Raw genomic sequence first — 19037 nt, forward strand, 5'->3', positions numbered from 1 at the left:
TCATGCACATGCTCTCTCTCTCTCTCTCAAATAAATAAATAAATCTTTAAAAAAATTTAAAAAGCAGGCAAAACTCATCAATGGTAACAGAAGTCAGAATAGTAATTGTCCTTGAGTAGAAGTACTATCTGGGAGGGGACATGAAGGATCCTTCTGGAGTGCTGGAAATATGCTGTATTGGATGCACCAGTGTTAAAATTCATTGAGCTGTACATTTAAGACTTGTGTACTCTTATATAAGTTATATACTTCAATAAGAAAATACAAAAGGAGAAAATACTCTAGAGAAAGATTAGAATATAAAGTTGAGAAAATCTTGAAGGAAGTAGAGCCAGAGGACAAAGAGATAGAAAATAGGAGAGAAAAGGTAAGAAAATTATAGGACCAACCTAGGAAGTCCAACATCTGAATAAAAGGTACTCCAGAAAGAGAGAACAGAAAAAATGAAAAGAAATCATCAATGAAATAATTCAGACATTTTCCTAAAATTAAAGACATTAATTTCTAGATTGAAAGAGTCCCAGATAGACCCATTTCAAATACATCATCAATAATTTTTGAAAGCTTATGTCAAAGAGAAGATCCCACATACTTTCAGAAAGGGGAAAAAACAGGTGATATATAAAGGATCAGGAATTTGAATTGAAACCTAGAAGGCAATAGAGCAGTGCCTTCAAAATTCTGAAGGCAAATTATTTGCAAACTAGGATTCAGTAGCCAATCAAACTATCACTAAAGTGTGAAGGTAGAATAAATAGTCTCAAAAACTCTACCTCCCATATATGGAAAATGTGTTCCATAAAAGTAAGGGAGCGACCAAGAAAGAGAAAGACATAGAAAAAAAATCAACATAGAAGAGGCAAAGGGACTCCCCAGGGTGAAAGTTGATACCAAATTGAAGATCCTTGGAAAGTAGATAGAGTGTCTTCCTTCAGAGCAAAGGTTAGGCTTGCTTACAGCCTTGGAAGAAAGCGATAGTATCTTCCTTTGGAACAAAGGGATAGGTTCAGTATAATAGATTGGGTTCCCTAAACTGCAGATTCCTCTCCTGTAACGCAACCTACTGTATATGCAGATGTCAGCTGGTCCATTATGTGTTGCCTTATGGGAACTGGGGCTTGGGGAACTGGTGCCCCCTCCTTCTCCATACCGTGGGTTGTCTTCTGAAAGTTTTATAGTTTTAACTTATGTTTTGGTCAATAATTCATTTTGAGATGATTTTTGTATATGATGTGAGGTAAGAGTTGAGGTTTAGGTTCTTTTTGCATATGGATATCTGGTTGTTTCAGCACCCTTTTTGGAAAAAAAAATTGTCTTTGTTGACTTGCTTTGACACCTTTGTGAGAAATTAATTGGCCGTATATGTATGGATCTATTTCTGGACTGTCTAATTTGTTCCATTGGTCTGTGAGACTGTCTGTATGCCAATCCTACACTGTCTTGATTGCTGCAACTTTATAGTAAATCTTGGGAATCAGTGTAAGTTATCTTACTTTACTCTTTTGCTAAACTGTTTTGGCTATTCAGTGCCCTTTGTATTTCCGTATAAATTGTGAAATTAGCTTGTCATTTTCTACAAGAAAGGCTGCTGGAGTTTTATTTGGGATTGTATTGACTCTATAGATCACTTTCAAGAGAACTGACATCTTACCCATATTGAATGTGTCAGTTTATAAACGTGTGCACACACACATGTATATCCATTAATTTAGATCATCTTTAACTTCCCTTAGCAGTTTTTGGTAGTTTTCAATACTTAGATCTTGCATGTATTTTGTTAAATTTATCCCTGAGTATTTAATATTTTTTGGTGATTTCATTGTTTTGATTTTTGTTTTCAGTTATTTATTATTAGTATGTAGAAATGCAGTTGATTTTTTTTGCAATTGATATTTTATATTGACTTTGTGTCCTGCAACATAATAACTTTTGAGTTACAAAATGAATTTTGAGTTACAAAACTCACTTATTATTTCTCGTAGCTATTGTAGATTCCCTAGGATTTTCTCTATTAACAATCATGTTGTATATGAATAAAAGCAACTTCTTTTCCAATCCGTATGCCTTTTTTTTTTTTCTTGCTTTATTGCAGTAGATAGAACTTCTAGTTCTAATGTTCAATAGAAGGATGAGAGCAAATATACTGGCCTTGTTCTTTCTTGATATTGGGGGAGATCATTTACTCTTTCACAGTAAATATGATTTTAGCTGTAGGTATTTCATAGATGCTCTTTACTGGGTTGAGGAAATTTTCTTCTTAGTTTGCTAAGAGTTCTTATGAATGGTGTTGACTTTTTGTCAAAGCTTTTTATGTATCTATTGAGATGATCATATATTTCATTTCTAGTCTTTTAAAATTCTCTTGATTGTTTTTTTAAGGTAAACCACCTTGAAAAAAAAATAAACCACCTTGAATTTTTGGTATAAACCCCTCTTTGGTCATAATGCATTATCCTTTTTATATATTACTGCATTTGACTACCTAACATTTAAAGATTTTTTTATCTATGTTCCTGAGTGATATTGGTATGTAAATTTCTTTTATATAATGTCTGGTTTTGGTATCTGGATAATGCTGGCCTTAAAATATAAGTTGGACCTTTTTCTGCCTCTTCGTTTTTTTTCTGAGAGTTTGTTTAGAATTGGTTTTATTTTTTCCTTAAATGCTTTGGGAGAATTCAGTAGTGAAGCCCTTTGGATCTGGAGGGTTTGTTTGTTTTTTGAAAAGATTTTAAATTACAAGTTGCATATCGTTGATTGATATAGGACTATTCAGATTAATCACTCTATTTCTTCTTGAGTAAGCTTTGGTATTTTGTGACCTTTATAGAATTTGCCCATTTCATTAAGCCCTCTTAGTTTGTAATGCTAACCCCTCCTTTATTTCTGATTTTGTTAATTTGTGTTTTCTCTTTCCCTTTCCTGGTCAGAATTACTAGAAGTATATTCATTTTAATGATATTTCTAAAGAACCAGCTTGGCTACTGAAATTTTCTGTTCTTCTATTTCTACTTTATTGATTTCTGTTCTTAAATTTATTATGTTCTACTTCTTTTGGGTTTAATTTGCTTGTATTTTCCCAGATTCTTTTTTTTTTTAATTTTTGAAAAAAGATTTAATTTATTCATTTGAGAGAGAGAGAGAGCAAGAGAGAGAACATGAGCAAGAGGGGAGGGGAGAGGCAGAGGGAGAGGGAGAAGCAGGCTCCCCGCTGAGCAGGGAGTCTGATGTGGGCCAATTCCAGGACCTGGAGATCATGACCTGAGTGGAAGGCAGATGCTCAACCATCTGAGCCACCTAGGTGCCCCTTCCCAGATTCTTAAGATAGAAGCTGAAAGCAGGAGTCAGCAAATAACAATCTGGGGACCAAATGTAGCCAGCCACTTTTTTTGAATGGCCTATGAACTGAGAATGGTTTTTGCATTCTTTTAATGGTTAAAAAAGTCAAAAGAAGAATACTATTTTGTGACATGTGGACCTTAAGTGAAACTCAGTTATCGGTGTCCATAAATAAAGGTTTATTAGAACACAGCCACACTCATTTGTTTACATATTATTTATGGCTACTTTTGTGAGTTTGAGTAGTTAGGACAGAGATTTTGTGACATTCTCAATGTTTTGCACTGCTGCTTGGTGCACTATAATCACTTTTGTAAGTAACTTGCATATCACTATACTGTGACATTTTACTTTATCATCAGCACATACCCATCATGTTGAAACAAGAAAAGATGAGAAAAATCGACTTGACATATTATACTTCTAAAGTACCTTAGATAATGGATTATCAAATTAGATGACAGAGCACTGATTATTATGCAGTGATACCATAGCTGTGCTAAAGAAATACAGTATACACTGATATTACCAGACTAATCACTCATCGCAGTATTCCCAACTCACAGGAAAATAATCGTCAGAAGAATTAGAACATTTAAAAAGGAATATCTTATCATAGCAGAATTTCTTCACAAAATTATTAACAATGAAAATCAGACTGCACCGAGGTTAAGTTTCTGTCTCATTTGTTAGCCAAGTAAGGAAGTTGTTTACTGATGGTGCCTTAACTAAATCGTGTTTGATTGTAGTAGCCAAAGAAATGTGTCTGGAGAAAATAAACTTGTTTAAAGCTATTAGCCTTTTGGCGAGAACAGTTGCTGGAAGAGTTGAGAACATTAATAATCAATTAAAAAACAAAGCAAATGATTTTGGGTGGTTTTCCTTGGCTTTTGTGGGTTGACAGAGGTTACCAGCACAGCTCAATTGTTGTTATTCAAGAAGTCAATTCTAAGTTTGAAGTTTTTGAAGAATTAGTTTGAAAAACTGTTCATGGAATAACTACAAACAAAAATATTTACAAAAAGCTCAGAAAACACTAATTGTGTATGACCGGAGGTGGAATCTGCTAAGATGTATTACAACTGATGGTGACAAAAATACATGTAGAGCAGAAAAAAGCTTAGATGAACAAATTTACAAAACTGAAATTGTAAAGTGGTTAAAAATCTATAGTTTTTTATTTTATCAGCAGGTATTTTGCAATGAATATTTGAATATACCACGCAATATAGAACTAGTAGCGTCTCAAGACTCAAGAACGTTGCTCTTTTGTATTTAGTCTTTGTCAGCTCCATGAATTTTTGTCAGAAATAGATGCTGAATATCCTGACTTGCCCTACCACACTGCAGTTCAGTGGCTTAGTAGTGGTAAAGTTACAATTTAGTTTTTTGAGCTTAGGGCTGAATTGAGGTTTTTCTGAACGAGAGGAACTGCTCTCAACCACTGTTACTGAACACTGAATGGCTTTGGAAATCAGTTTTTGCTGCAGACTTGATAATGTTTCTTAATGTACTCAACCTAAAATTACAAGCAAAACAGTGGTTATATGCAAAACTAAAAGTTATTTCAATGCCAACTAGTGTTGTTTAAATCACAAGTAATATTAAGTTGTTTTATGTAGCTTTCCATGCCTTCAGAAGTGAAGGTAAAGAAGTGATGTCACTCGATTTGCAGTAAATACAGTTTTTGAGCTCCATTTCAGCATCCTTCTGAGACTTTGATGCAAATGCAAAGGAAATTACCATATTACAAAATCCATTTAACTTGCACCTTAACCTTTAATTGGAAGTGATTAATCTGCAACGTAAGGACATGCTGAAAGACAAATATTAAAAGAAGAATAAAGTCTGTAGATATCTTCCAAACAATGAACATGCTGAATTGAAATCATATGTATGTGACGGCACCTTTCTGGGTAAAAAGACATTTTCAAACATGAAATACATAAAATCTTATTAAAAAGCAGCATTACCATATGAATGCAATTGATTTTTTAAAAAATATTTTATTTATGAGATAGAGCGAGAGCACATGAATGGGGCGATGGGCAGAGGGAGAGGGAGAAGCAGACTTCCCACTTGAGCAGGGAGCCCTGGGATCATGACCTGAGCCGAAGGCAGATGCTTAATTGACTGAGCCACCCAGGCACCCCTGCAATTGATTTTGATGATAGGGAACACAAATTTTGAATCTCAACTAAGTGAAATATTCTCCCCCCACCCGCCCCAAAGAGCTTCATTCTTACCAGGAGATGGGTTTTACAAAAAGTTGTACTCAACAGTTACTACTATAATGTTTTGAATTTTATCAATAAAAATTAGGGAAATTTTTGTCTCATTATTTAAGTATTTATATAATATCCTCAATTTTGCCTGTTGGCCCTTAAAGCCTAAAATATTTACTGTCTGACCCTTCCTAGAAACAGTTTGCTGGGGTGCCTGCGTGGCTCAGTCAGTTAAGCGTCTGCCTTCGGATCAGGATGATCCCAGGGTGCTGGGATCAAGTCCTGCATCAGGCTCCCCAAGCCTGCTTCTCCCTCTCCCTCTGCCTGCTGCTCCCCGAGCTTGTGCTCTCTCTCTGTCAAATAAAATCTTTAAAAAAAAAAAAAGAGTTTGCGGACTCCTGCTTTACATCAAGACATTTTTATCCTGCATAGTTGTGTACCTGCACATATTAGGAGAATTAATGCTTTTGTGTCACAGTGACTTTAAAAGAAAATAATATATGAAACAGCTTTGTTTCTCCCGGATTTATTATTTACAGCTCATTTACTGTAATAAGAATTTATTGCTTGGTGTTACTGTTCTGATTTGAACAAGAGGTTTTCCATGGTTTCCATGTGGGTGAATCTACTGAACACTGAAGTTTCTAACTGTGCAAAAGTAGTGTACTCTTTGCTGTGGTGTGATTCTCAAAAAAAATAGATGCTGCCTTCAAGGAACTTATGCTGGGCCAAGGGACAGATAATATGTCAAAACACATAAAGGAAACAGCTTTATTTTCAAGAATGTACTGGAGTTCTTGAGATGCCTAGAACTAGATGTGCTTAATTTTGAGGAAGAGTTTTTGAACCCCTTAAGAATAGAGAAGAGGTAGAGAGAAAGGACCAAGCAACACCAAAATTTGATTCCCTCAGAAAGGCATGGAGAAATATTTTTTTAATTTAAATTCAATTCAGTTAATTAACATAGTGTATAGTTTCAGAGGTAGAGTTCAGTAATTCATCAGTTGTATATAACACCCAGTGCTCATTACATCATGTGCCTCTTATGGTTTGTCTTCCTTTCTGATTTCATCTTGTTTTATTTTTCCCTCTCTTCCTCTATGCTCTGTTTTGTTTCTTAAATTCCACATATGAGTGAACTCATATAATTGTAAGACAATTGATTGACTTACATTGCTTAGCATAATATCCTCTAGTTCCATCCACGTCATTGCAAATGGCAAGATTTCATTTTTTTTTTGATGGCTGAGTAATATTCCATTGTGTATATATACCACATCATCTTTATCCATTCATCTGTCGATGGACATCTGGGCCCCTTCCATAGTTTGGCTATTGTGGACATTGCTGCTATAAACATTGGGGTGCAGGTGCCCCTTCGGATCACTACATTTGTATCTTTGGGGTATATATCTAGTCGTGCAATTGCTGGGTCATAGGGTAGCTCTATTTTCAACTTTTTGAGGAACCTCCATACTGTTTTTCAGAGTGGCTGCACCAGCTTGCATTCCCACGAATAGTGTGAGAGGGTTCCCCTGTCTTTGCATCCTTGCTAACATTTGTTGTTTCCTGACTTGTTAATTTTAGCCATTCTGACTGGTGTGAGGTGGTATCTCATTGTGGTTTTGATTTGTATTTCCCTGATGCTGGGTGATGTTGAGCATTTTTTCATGAGTCTGTTGGCCATTTGTATGTCTTCTTTGGAGAAATGTCTGTTCATGTCTTCTGCCCATTTCTTGACTGGATTAGGCATGGAGAAATATTTTGATTTTCTCTACTAAGTGGATTCATTGGTTTATTCTGGGAAATAAGAGTAGGGCAATTTGGACTCTTCCTGGATGTTATTCTACTGTATCTCTGAACTTCCTACTCTTTGTAGTCTTGGACGGAAAATATCTTTGCATAGAAGCCTTGGATGATTCTTGGATGAGTTTGGGAAGCCAGGAAGAAAAACCAGAATTACTGGGTTGGACGGCTTTGGTGGAAACCAGAGGTTCAGAAGATAACTCTTCTTCCTAGCATCTGCAGAAGGGAAAAGATCAATGATAGTTATTTGCACAGACAGAAAACTATAGAATGACAAAATAATAGAAGATTAAAGTTGAGGAGGAAAAAGGGCTCAGGTAGTTTAATTCACGGGGTTTTGCTTAGATTTAAGTTGTATGGGACAATTAAATATGTATAAATGATGCACGGACAACTATAGGCTGTTCCTTTAAAGGGTATTCCTTAAGTACGACTTCTGGTGTTGGGGGCCAGAATGTTTTAAAACTAATTTCTGCAGTTTTTTCAGTGGAAAAATATGTGATATTCATATACTTATTTCTACATTGTCAAGAATAAATTGAATACAATCAAGTTCATCTTTATTGTTATTACAGCTTATGGTAATTATAAATGAGCAAGGAAAACTAGTGTCCAATTTATGTACCTTTAACATAAGCCATAGTTCAGACCTGTGTAATTTCTCTCTGTGTTATCTCTTTAGGTGTTCTTTTATGATGTCCTTTGTACTTCCAAAATTAGAAACTTTGTTCAGTATTATAAGATGCATTCAGATAACCTCAAAGAAAAAGAGAACCATTTTGACTTTGAAAGTAGTTTTAAGCAGATATTTTAGAGAAAAGAAAAAATGTTCTAAAGTTGGTGCTGCAAACTTAATAAGAAGACATTATGTATTCTGTGTAGGTCTCTGAAGGAAGATGAATTTGGCTGAGATTTGTGACAATGCAAAGAAAGGAAGAGAATATGCACTTCTTGGAAACTATGACTCATCAATGGTATATTACCAGGGGGTGATACAGCAGATTCAGAGACATTGCCAGTCAGTCAGAGACCCGGCTGTCAAAGGCAAATGGCAACAGGTAAGACAGATTCAAGTATTCAGTGAGTGAGGGCAGTAGTTTATTATACTTGAGAGACCAGAGTTGGAAAATTAGTTGGAGGTTTTGTAAATAGTTCTTATTTGTCCAAATACTGAAATATATTTAAAATGTACTCTGAATAATTTTGTCTTGCCCAGTTAATATTTTATGTATTTTTCATAGCTTTCATGAGACATATTTTGAAGATATTTAATTCCAATTGAATCTACTTTGAATTTTTAAAATTTTCATGATCAGTCACCTAGTTGTGTGTGATCACAAATTTTTGATATAAGGTATTTCTTCTTGCCCTTTCCCCTTTCATTTTTACATGTAGTTTTGACCATTTCATAAAACTTTTCCTTTAAGAAAGTTTCCTCTTCTTTTGAAAGATTCCCTACAAATACAAAGGAGTCAATAATCTAATAAAACTAATATATTTGCTGTGTCTCTTGACTGTACAACTTGATTATATAATAGTACAGTTAATAAAAACTTGAATTAGAATTTCCCCACTTATTCTTAAAACTTAAAATCCTTCTAAGATTAAAAGTACAAAGTCAAGCATTTCTTTGAAGTTTCCATTTAATGTACTAATGCCTTTCAAGTGTTTCTTTTAATTTTTCCACGTCAGAAATTGATGTTTCACCAAGTTTTCAGGGTAGATTTGGCTTATTTTCTGACTTAAGCGTTACCAAATTATGTTGAGTGAGAACAATATACTTGCTTTAACCCAAGTTGAAGTTTTAGTTGTGTTTTTTCTATCCTGCATACTAGCCATAGGCAAGAGTGGTTTATTAGCTTGGAAATATTTTTGACAATTTCTTAATTGTGTTAAATAGTGACCGTTTCTATTCAGATATTTCTACTATGATTATTTCCATTAGGTTCTGTAATTTCATTTCTCCAAGTACATAATTGCATATATTAGCAGTTGAATTTTACCTAGATTTTTCTTTTCTCTGCTTTATAGTAAAGCATGCTTTCTGGTAAAAACAAATTAGAATTGTTAAAATGAATTTATAAATGTAATTTTCAATCTATTATCTGTTTGCCTTTGAAAATTAGTTTGGTCTCAAAGTTTGAAAACACAAGAATTTCCACATAGTAGGTATTCAGTGAAGTTTCTTAAATATGGGAAAAATCTTGCCTTTGAACTCATAATGAACTTTATCCAACACTTGAAAGAATTTAAACAAATCCAGAAGAATTCAGATTTTAGATGAAGGAGAATTTAAATAAAAATTGGAAATGGGTAATGCTTAGTATTCTAGCACTTCAGATTTTCAGATGCTCATGACAGGCATTTCATACTTAGTGATACTAGGAGTAGGAAATGCTGGTGAAAATTTTGGCTGATAATTTTCTGGAAGCTATTTACAAATATATTAAAAGGATTTAGCATAACATTTTAGATTTCTGGGAATGGCTAACTTGTTCCTGACTTAGTTCCTTGTTTCAAATTATATTAATGGTCATCCCATTCATTAGTAGAAATAAAAGTTCCATTTGGAAAAATATATAACTTCTTCCCTTACAACAAAGTATGTAATGTATTTTTTCAATCCAGTTCCTGCCCTCCTATCTATATTACTTTAAATAGTTCTTTGTTTTTTTAATATGTTTTAATGATTCATTTTGCATACTTGGAGTGACATTGAGAAAACGTGCGTTCTTTTTTTTTTTCTTTTAAAGACTTATTTAGGGGCACCTGGGTGGCTCAGTTGGTTAAGCAACTGCCTTCGGCTCAGGTCATGGTCCTGGAGTCCCAGGATCGAGTCCCGCATCGGACTCCCTGCTCAGCGGGGAGTCTGCTTCTCCCTCTGATCTTCCCCCTCTCACGCTCTCTGTCTCCCATTCTCTCTCTCAGATAAATAAATAAAATAAAAAATCTTTTAAAAAAAAAAAAATAAAGACTTATTTATTCTAGAGAGAGAGAGAGCACAAGTGGGAGGGGCAGAGGGAGAGAGAATCTCAAGCCGACTCCCCACTGAACACAGAGCCTGACATGGGGCTCAGGCTCATGACCCTGAGATCAGGACCTGAGTGGAACCAGGAGTGGGACACTCAACCGATGGCACCACCCAGGCGCCCCGAGAAAACTTGCGTTCTATAGCAATTTATTACTTGCCATTCATATAAACTTTAAACAGTTTCCAGCATAAAGGTTATTTTCTTTTAAGGTTCGGCAGGAATTATTGGAAGAATATGAACAAGTTAAAAGTATTGTCAGCACTTTGGAAAGTTTTAAAATTGACAAGCCCCCAGATTTCCCTGTGTCTTGTCAAGATGAACCATTTAGAGATCCTGCTGTTTGGCCGCCCCCTGTACCTGCAGAACACAGGTAAATGGGATTTTATATTCTCTTCAGGTACTTTTATAGTTAATTTTGATACTCAGAGTGAAGAGAATGGAGCTTTATTTAAATGAAGAATGAAAAAATATTTTGTGGGGTGTGCAAATTTAATACTTGTTTACAATTGTCACACCGATAGGTTTACAGAGTTCATTTTTGATACAGAATAGAAGTAAATCATTCGTCGTGTATCTTTTAGAATGTTTTACTACTATAAATCATAACAATAGAAATCTGCTAGTCCTAAAATTTATCAGTTATGTGAGGTCTTTTAGATTTTCTGTCAGCATCAAAACTTGGATGGCTTTTTTGCTTTAAAACTTTTTGCTTTAAGGGGCGCCTGGGTGGCTCAGTCGTTAAGCGTCTGCCTTCGGCTCAGGTCGTGATCCCAGGGTCCTGGGATCGAGCCCCGCATCGGGCTCCCTGCTCGGCGGGAAGCCTGCTTCTCCCTCTCCCACTCCCCCTGCTTGTGTTCCCCTCTCTCACTGTGTCTCTCTCTGTCAAATAAATAAATAAAATCTTTAAAAAAAAAACAAAAACAAAAAAAAACTTTTTGCTTTAAAAGATTCTAACAACTTTAGATGAAATGGTGGACAAATTGGATTCATCTGGTCGGGCCTACAGCCAGTTTCCAGAGTCATAGTGTAGAATGAACCTTATTACTCCTTAAAAGTTAAAGGTGAGATTTCCTAGTGCGGCCTATCAGGCTCTAAGTTTCTCTCGCTGATGTGCAGCCTGTGCATCATCTATATTAAACCTGTCTCTTGCTCTTCTTTCCTTTCTGTTTTTGCTCAGTCTATTCTTTCTTCAGGGCATTCCCATGATCCCCATCTGAGCAACTCATATTCATTGTTCCAGTCTCAGCTCAACTGTGTTTTTTCTCTCTGCAGCCTTTCTCAGTTTGCTCAAACACAACAGTTTGTTCATAGCAGTTACTATGTTGCATTTCTTTGTCTCTTCACAAAACTAGAAGCTTTGCTAGGGCAAGGGCCATGTTTTTATTTGCTCAAAACAAATAACAAACTTTTATTGCTAACACAGTGTTTGGCACATAGTAGGCATTCAACCAACATTGAATGAATAATTCCATTAATTTCACAGTGAGAAAACTGAGGCCTGAGAGACCCTGACCTGTAAGTTAGTCTAGGTCAGGATCCGAGTTTAGGGCTTTCTGGCTTTCAGTCTCCTTGATTTGTGAAGTGGTATTGTGGCCCGAGTGTTGCATCATAGAAAATAAATTTCCCTTTGGTCAATAGCTATGATCATGTGTTTAACTTGTTGATCTCTTGAAGTTTTCTAAAAGCATTTAAAGAACTGTGAAAAGTGGTTAATTTATTCCTTCAGGGTTTTTTCCACTGAGTTACAGATAATTTTATGATTCCCATTATAAAAACACTAGATGATGATTCCTTTCTAAGGTCTACAACAGTACAGCCCTTTTCACAGATGTAACCACTTTCAGGTGTTTTACTTTAAGGTTACCATTATCTTCTCAAAATGCAACGTTTCAGGAGTCATAGGGTTGTTACCATGGAAGTTCCAAAGTAAATACTGAGAAAAAGAAATAATGGCATTTTGATTTATCAGAACTTGAAAATTTTGTGTATATATGTGTGATAAAATACCTTAGTTTTTTTTCTGAAAGTCATTAATTCAGAAGTATATTTCTAGTTTACAGCTTAAAGCTGACAATAACTTTATTTAGATACAGTTGACATATAACATTATGTAAGTTAAGGTGTATATTTGTATTGATTGAATATATATATATATATATATATGTATTTATGGCAATTTGATTACCATGGTAGCATTAGCTAACACCTCCATCATGTCATGTAATTATCTTTTTTTTTTTTTTTTTTTCCTGGTGGGAACAGTTAAGATCTAGTCTCCTAGCCCTTTGAAAGTTATAATATAGTCTTGTTATATATTATCTCTATGCTGTGTATTAGATTTCCAGGACTTACTTATCTACTAATTGCAACTTTGTACCCTTAAACATCTTCCCAATTCTCCTGAGCCCCTGGTACTTAATTCTCTGTTGTTACAATTTTGATTTTTTTAGATTCTACATATAAGAGAGATCCTATAGTATTTGTCGTTCTCTGACTTATCTCACTTAGCATAATGCCCTCAAGGTCCATCCATGTTTTTGAAGATGGCAGGATTTCTTTCTTTTCCATGACTGAATAATATTCCATTACATATACATATATATGTATCTTCATTCATCTGTTGATAGACACTGTATGTTATGTTTCACCTCTTTATTCATCTGTTGATAGACATTTACATTGTTTTCATATTTTGGCTATTGTGCATAATGCTGCAGTGAGCATGGGAGTGCATGTATCTCTTCCATATCATGTTTTCATTTCCTTTGGATATAAACCCAGCAGTGGAATTGATGGATCATTTGCTAGTTCTATTTTAATTTTTTTTTAAGATCATTTATTTATTTATTTGACAGAGAGGGGGAGTGGGACAAGGAGAGGGAGAAGCAGGCTTCCTGCTGAGCAGGGAGCCTGATGCAGGGCTTGATCCCAGGACCCTGGAATCATGACCTGAGCCAAAGACAGACGCTTAATGACTGAGCCACCCAGGTGCCCCTATTTTTAATTTTTTGGTGAACCTCCATACTGTTTTCCATAGTGGCTGAACCAATTTACATTCCCACTAACAGTGAACAAGTGTTCTCTTTTTTCCACATTCTTGCCAACATTTTCCTCTTGTCTTCTTGATTATAGCCATTCCAACAGGTGTGAGATGATGTCTCATAGTGGTTTTGATTTGAGTTTTCTTGATAATTAGTAATGTTGTACCTGTGGGCCATTTCGGATGTCTCCTTTGGAAAAATATCTGTTTGGTTCCTCTGCCCATTTTTTAATTGGATTTTGTTGTTGTTGTTGTTGAGTTGTAGGGGTTCTTTATATATTTTAGATATTAACCCCCTTATCCGATACATGTTTTGCAAATATTTTTTCCCGTTCAAAAGGTTGCCTTTTCATTTTTTGATTGTTTCTTTTGCTGTAGACTCACTTGATTTTTGCTTTTGTTGCTTGTGCTTTTGATGTCATATCCATAATGTCATTGCCAAGACCAATGTCAAGGAGTTTCTTTCCATGTTTTTCTTCTAGGAGTTTTATGATATCAAGTCTTACGTTTAAGTCTTTTAAATTCAGTTCAAGTTCATTTTTGTGACTGGTGTAAGATAGGGGTCCAATTTTATTTTTCTGCTTGTAGTTATCCAATTTTCTCAACACTGTTTGTTGAAGAGACTATTCTTTCCCCATCGAGTATTCTTGGCTCTCTTGTCAAATATTAGTTGACCATAAATACAAGGGTTTATTTCTGCATTCTCTGTTCTGTTCCATTGGTTTCCATGTGTGTATTTATGTTAGTACTATATTGTTTTAATTACTAAAGCTTTGTAGTATAGTTTGAAATCAGGAAGTGTGATGCCTCTGGCTTTGTTCTTATGATTGTTTTGGCTATTTGGGGTTTTCTGGGGTTCCATATAAATTTTAGAGTTGTTTTTTTTTCTATTTCTGTGAAGAATGCCATTGGAATTTTGATAGGGATTGTTGTGTTGAATGTGTAGATGGCTTTGGGTAGTATAGACATTTTATCAATATTAATCTTCCAATCCATGAACATGGGGTATCTTTCCATTTGTGTATTCTTCAATTTCTCTCTTTAAAGTTTTGTAGTTTTCAATGTACAGATCTTTCACTTCTTTGGTTAAATGGTATTCCTAAGTATTTTATTGTTTTTGATGCTATTGTGAATGGGATTGTTGTCTTTCTTTTCAGATGTTTCCTTGTTAGTGTATAGAAACACAACTGACTTCTGTATGTTGATTTTGTATCCTGCAACTTTACTGAATTTGTTTTAGTTTTAAGAGAATTTTGGTTGAGTCTCTAGGGCTTTTTCTGTATAAGATCATATCATCTGCAAATAATGACAACTTTTGCTTCTTAATTTCTGATTTGGATGCCTTTTATTTTTTTGTCTTGCCTAATTGTGCTAACTAGGACTTCCAGCACTATGTTGAGTAGGAATGATGAGAGTGGGCAGCCTTGTCTTATTCCTGATACTAGAGCAGAAGCTTTCCATTTTCACTTTTAAGTATGATGTTAGTTGTGAGCTTAATTGTTTGTGGCCTTTATTATGTTGAGGTATGGTCCTTGTGGAGGTTTTTTTTTTTTTAATCACAAAAGTCTGTTGTATTTTGTCAAATGCTTTTTTTTTTTTTTTTGCATCTATTGAGATGTTCATATGATTTTTATTTTTTATTGTTAATGTGTTGATTTCTGTATGTTGAACCACCCTGATGTCCCAGGGATAAATCCCATTTGGTCTTGGTGTATAATCCTTTTAATGTATTGTTGAATTCATATTCAATGGGAATATTTTGCTAATACTTTATTAAGAACTTTTTTATTCCTGGGGCACCTGGGTGGCTCAGTCAGGCTCCCTGCTCAGCAGGGAGTCTGCTTCTCCGTCTCTCTCTCTGCCCGTCATGCCCCTCCTCCCCCACTCATCTGCTCTCTCTCTCTCTCTCTCAAATAAACAAATAAAATCTTAAAAAAAAAAAGAATTTTTGTATTCCTTAGGGATATCAGTCTATAGTTTTCTTATAGTATTCTTATCTGGCTTTGATATCAAGATAATGCTGGCCTTGTTAAATGAGTTTAGAAGTGTCCTCTCTTTTTGATTTTTTTGAAAGAGTTGGGAAGGATTTGTGTTAACTCTTCTTTAAATGTTTGGTAGAATTTGCCAGTGAAGTCATTTTGTCCTGGGAATAATTTACAATATAGGAAATAATTGCTAGAGTACCATGATGTATTTCAAAAAGCAGTGGCCACAGATACTAGTTCTAATATTTGTGGCTCAAACTGAATAAAAAAGTGTGGCTGGCATTTGCCCATTGATGAACACTTACCTGAAAACTTCTCCTTATTAGAGAAACGTTATGCCATTATTTCCTTTTATTTGTCCTCCCTTAGCTGCTCATAACACAGATCTTATTTATTTTTAAGCTTGTGTTTTAATCCTAACTCTTAATGAAGGCGACAGATGAATGGACCAGAATGTATTTCTATGAACCTCCTTTCTCCATACTAAATTAAAAGAAATTTTCCCTGTATGTAGACATTGTATATAGAATTTTTTTCTCTATACTATATACAATGGATATAGTATCCACTGTATGGATCAGAATAAAAAGCAAATCCAAGACTGTATATTGTTTGGGGGGGGGGAGATGAAGATTCCCATTCCCATGTGTATCATCAGCAACCATGGAAAAACACCTAAAAACTTCACAAGGTTCTACTAATGAAGGAATTCTGTATAAAACCTTGAGTATTCATAGGCTGATAAAATAAGTAAGTACTAAGATTGTAAGTTTAGTGTTGAAAGTTTTGGGAGGTTAGAGTCATAGGATATATTTTTTCTTTTACAATTTTGTTTCTTCTACAGGTCACATAAAACGTAATGAAATTTTCACCTAGAGATAGTGATTAGTGGACATATTCCTTAGATATTCTTAGTTCAATGGGAAGACTCTTAAGTCCATGAGACCCAAGTTTGAATTCTATTCTTGCCACTTACTTGCTTCTGGACCTTGAGTGAGTTATTTAATCTCTCCAAATGTTAGTTTCGTTATGTAAAATGGGAATCTCTACCTCATGGAATTAACTAAGAGTTTAATGTGTAAGACAGTAACTGACATGTAATGAATAATTAAAATGAATGGTCAGCTCTGGAATAAAGTACTACCATTTTTTTTCAGATAAGTAATAAGAGAATAACAATTAAAAAATGATAACTTTCCTCCCTGCTCATTCTGCATAAATCCTTTGTTTTCTGAAACATTTTGAATAACTCTGGCAGAGAAGATAATGGTTTTTTAAATGTCCAGGTCTTGTGAAGTTGGTGATCATTTTCGGGGAGGGATGACAACTAATTATTGGTCACTTACTATATGTTTTATAAGCATTATCTTATTTAAACCTCCAAGGATCCCATGAAATAGCTACTATTATTGTTTGCCCGTATTACTACTGTTAACTTATTATTATGAACTCCATTTGCAGCTGAGGAAATTGAAGCTTATAGAGTTTGTTATTTTCCCAAAGTCATCTGAACAAGTAAGTAGCAGAACCTGGATTTGAACCCAGATCTTCTCAACTTATTTATGTCCACTTTACTGCATTATTGTCCTACACATATTCAGTGATATCTATGGGTTTTAATGTACATCCATATATCCTATACATACATAGATCTATTATCTACTTGATTAAATTTTTATTAGAGGTTGTAAGAGAATAAAGCTGAAAATACTTAATGAAATAAGTATTGATATTTTAAATATAGTTAAATTTTTTTTCTTTTGATGAAATTTCTTTTGCTGAAATTACAGTGTGAATCAGTAGGAAAATAATAATTTACTTTGTTTTGTGTAAAATGTTTCTGGGATGCATCTGATGTATTCAGCATTAGCTACTAATTTGGTAACCCTGCTTGTGGGTCTGTCCTTTTCACTTAATGGACTTTTAACACAAAACTTCTCTATCCCTGTTTGTGCACACCAAGGTAATTTGTTGACTGTGGTCTCCAGCATGGTTTGCCACATTGTTTCAAGGTATACCTTATGTGTCATGCCTCTGCTGAGTTTAATGAGGATCCTGTTTTAAATCACCAGCAGCCGCTTGGATAAATCAAAACAATCTTTGAAAATGAATTAGATTCACTGTCTTAAATGTGAGGAAATTGAGCTACAAATGTCTTATGACAGGAGATAGTGGCAATATTAGAACTAAACTCCAGAAAGAGGGAGCCTCCAGATCATTCTTAGTGTCCTAAGTTAAAGGGTATTTTGTATTAATTAAATTACTTATAATATTTTCCATGTAAGTTTATTAAGTGCATTCTCTTTATTTTTAAAATTTTATTAATTTATTTGAGAGAGAGAGAGAGAACGAACGGTGGGGAGGGGCAGAGGGAGAGGAAGAAGCAGACTCCCCGCTGAGCAGGAAGCCCCATGTGGTATTTGATCCCAAGACCCTGGGATCATGACCTTGGCTGAGGCAGATGCTTAACTGACTGAGCCACCCAGGTGCCCAAGTGAATTCTCTTTAAAGAGACCCTTTCAAAATGGTCTCTCCTGGTGACATCCGAAGCAATGGAACAGATTTTGTGCATTGGAGCAATATTTGATATAGCATATGTTTAATAAACTATTCTTTATTCAACTTAAAAAATAAATGTGTTAAGTCTTTTTAAGTTACAGCTTTTGGGACAGATGGCAGTGAGAATAGGATCCACAAGCCTGATATTAATCATTTGGCTTATTCTGTATAGGTAAAATAGAACTCTTAACAGGCCCTCCATTTTTTTATCTGGAACCAAGGAAAATGGCATAATGTGTTTCTCTGTACATAGAAACAGTAAGATTGTTTTTTATTCAATTTATGCTATTCTGTAGGATTTCAGCAAAGAGGAAATTCTTATTGATTTGGTATTAAAATTGTTGCTTTGTTTCTTTGGGTACCAAAATAGATTAAGTTACTGCTAGTATTTTAAGTCCCAATTTGCAGTGGAAAAAGATCAAGCAAGGCCAATGTCAAGTACTGATAGAGAGTAGACTAACATCTCATCCTTATAGACATTTCATCCAGGCTCTTGCTGTTATTTTCCTGGGATTAAGAGTCAGGAGAGCAAGTTTTCTGTGTGTGTTTTTGTTTTTAACAGTTCCACTACTAATTGAGTAGTCCTCCAAGTTAAGTTCCCTTCTCCTTGCCTCATTGTTCCCCCTGTAAAATGTATATTATAATGAGATTGTTTTGTAAAATTGTTTTGAAGTCTTAGGAAGAAAAACACTGTATCATTGATATATCCAACATATATTTTATGAACATTCATCATATGCTAAGCATGATCTTTGGCCTTGTGAAAAGTGTAAATAGACACCCCTACAGACCTTGGCCTCCAGAAACCAGTAAGAGAAAATAATGCAGGCATCCTGGAAAGCTTGAGCTAGGGTGCTGGCACCTATTATATGCCAAGTACGGTGTCATATATCCCAGTACTATGCTGGGGATATGGTGGGATTCAGAAACAGACACAGTCCTTGCCCTCTGAAGCATATGGTCTTGTAAAATGAGTGTGAGAGCCATTAGTGAGGTAGAAGGATAGGATTTGGTGATTAATGAAATATAGAGAACTGAGAGAAAAATTGGA

At 34.9% G+C, this 19037-nt stretch overlaps 1 protein-coding gene across 10 annotated transcripts in view; it reads left to right on the forward strand.

Annotated features, from left to right (window-relative positions):
• KATNAL1 (katanin catalytic subunit A1 like 1) overlaps nucleotides 1–19037 on the forward strand; it is a 198102-nt gene that overhangs the window by 94278 nt on the left and 84787 nt on the right. For all 10 annotated transcript variants that reach the window (XM_078070506.1, XM_036119060.2, XM_036119052.2 and 7 more), the window contains 2 exons: nucleotides 8253–8428; nucleotides 10612–10772. In XM_078070506.1, coding sequence (XP_077926632.1) covers nucleotides 8267–8428; nucleotides 10612–10772 — 323 coding nt within the window. In that variant the 5' untranslated portion in view covers nucleotides 8253–8266. The remainder of the gene's footprint in view (nucleotides 1–8252; nucleotides 8429–10611; nucleotides 10773–19037) is intronic.

The sequence above is a fragment of the Halichoerus grypus genome, chromosome 4 (genome assembly GCF_964656455.1).
Source record: "Halichoerus grypus chromosome 4, mHalGry1.hap1.1, whole genome shotgun sequence".
NCBI lineage: Eukaryota > Metazoa > Chordata > Mammalia > Carnivora > Phocidae > Halichoerus > Halichoerus grypus.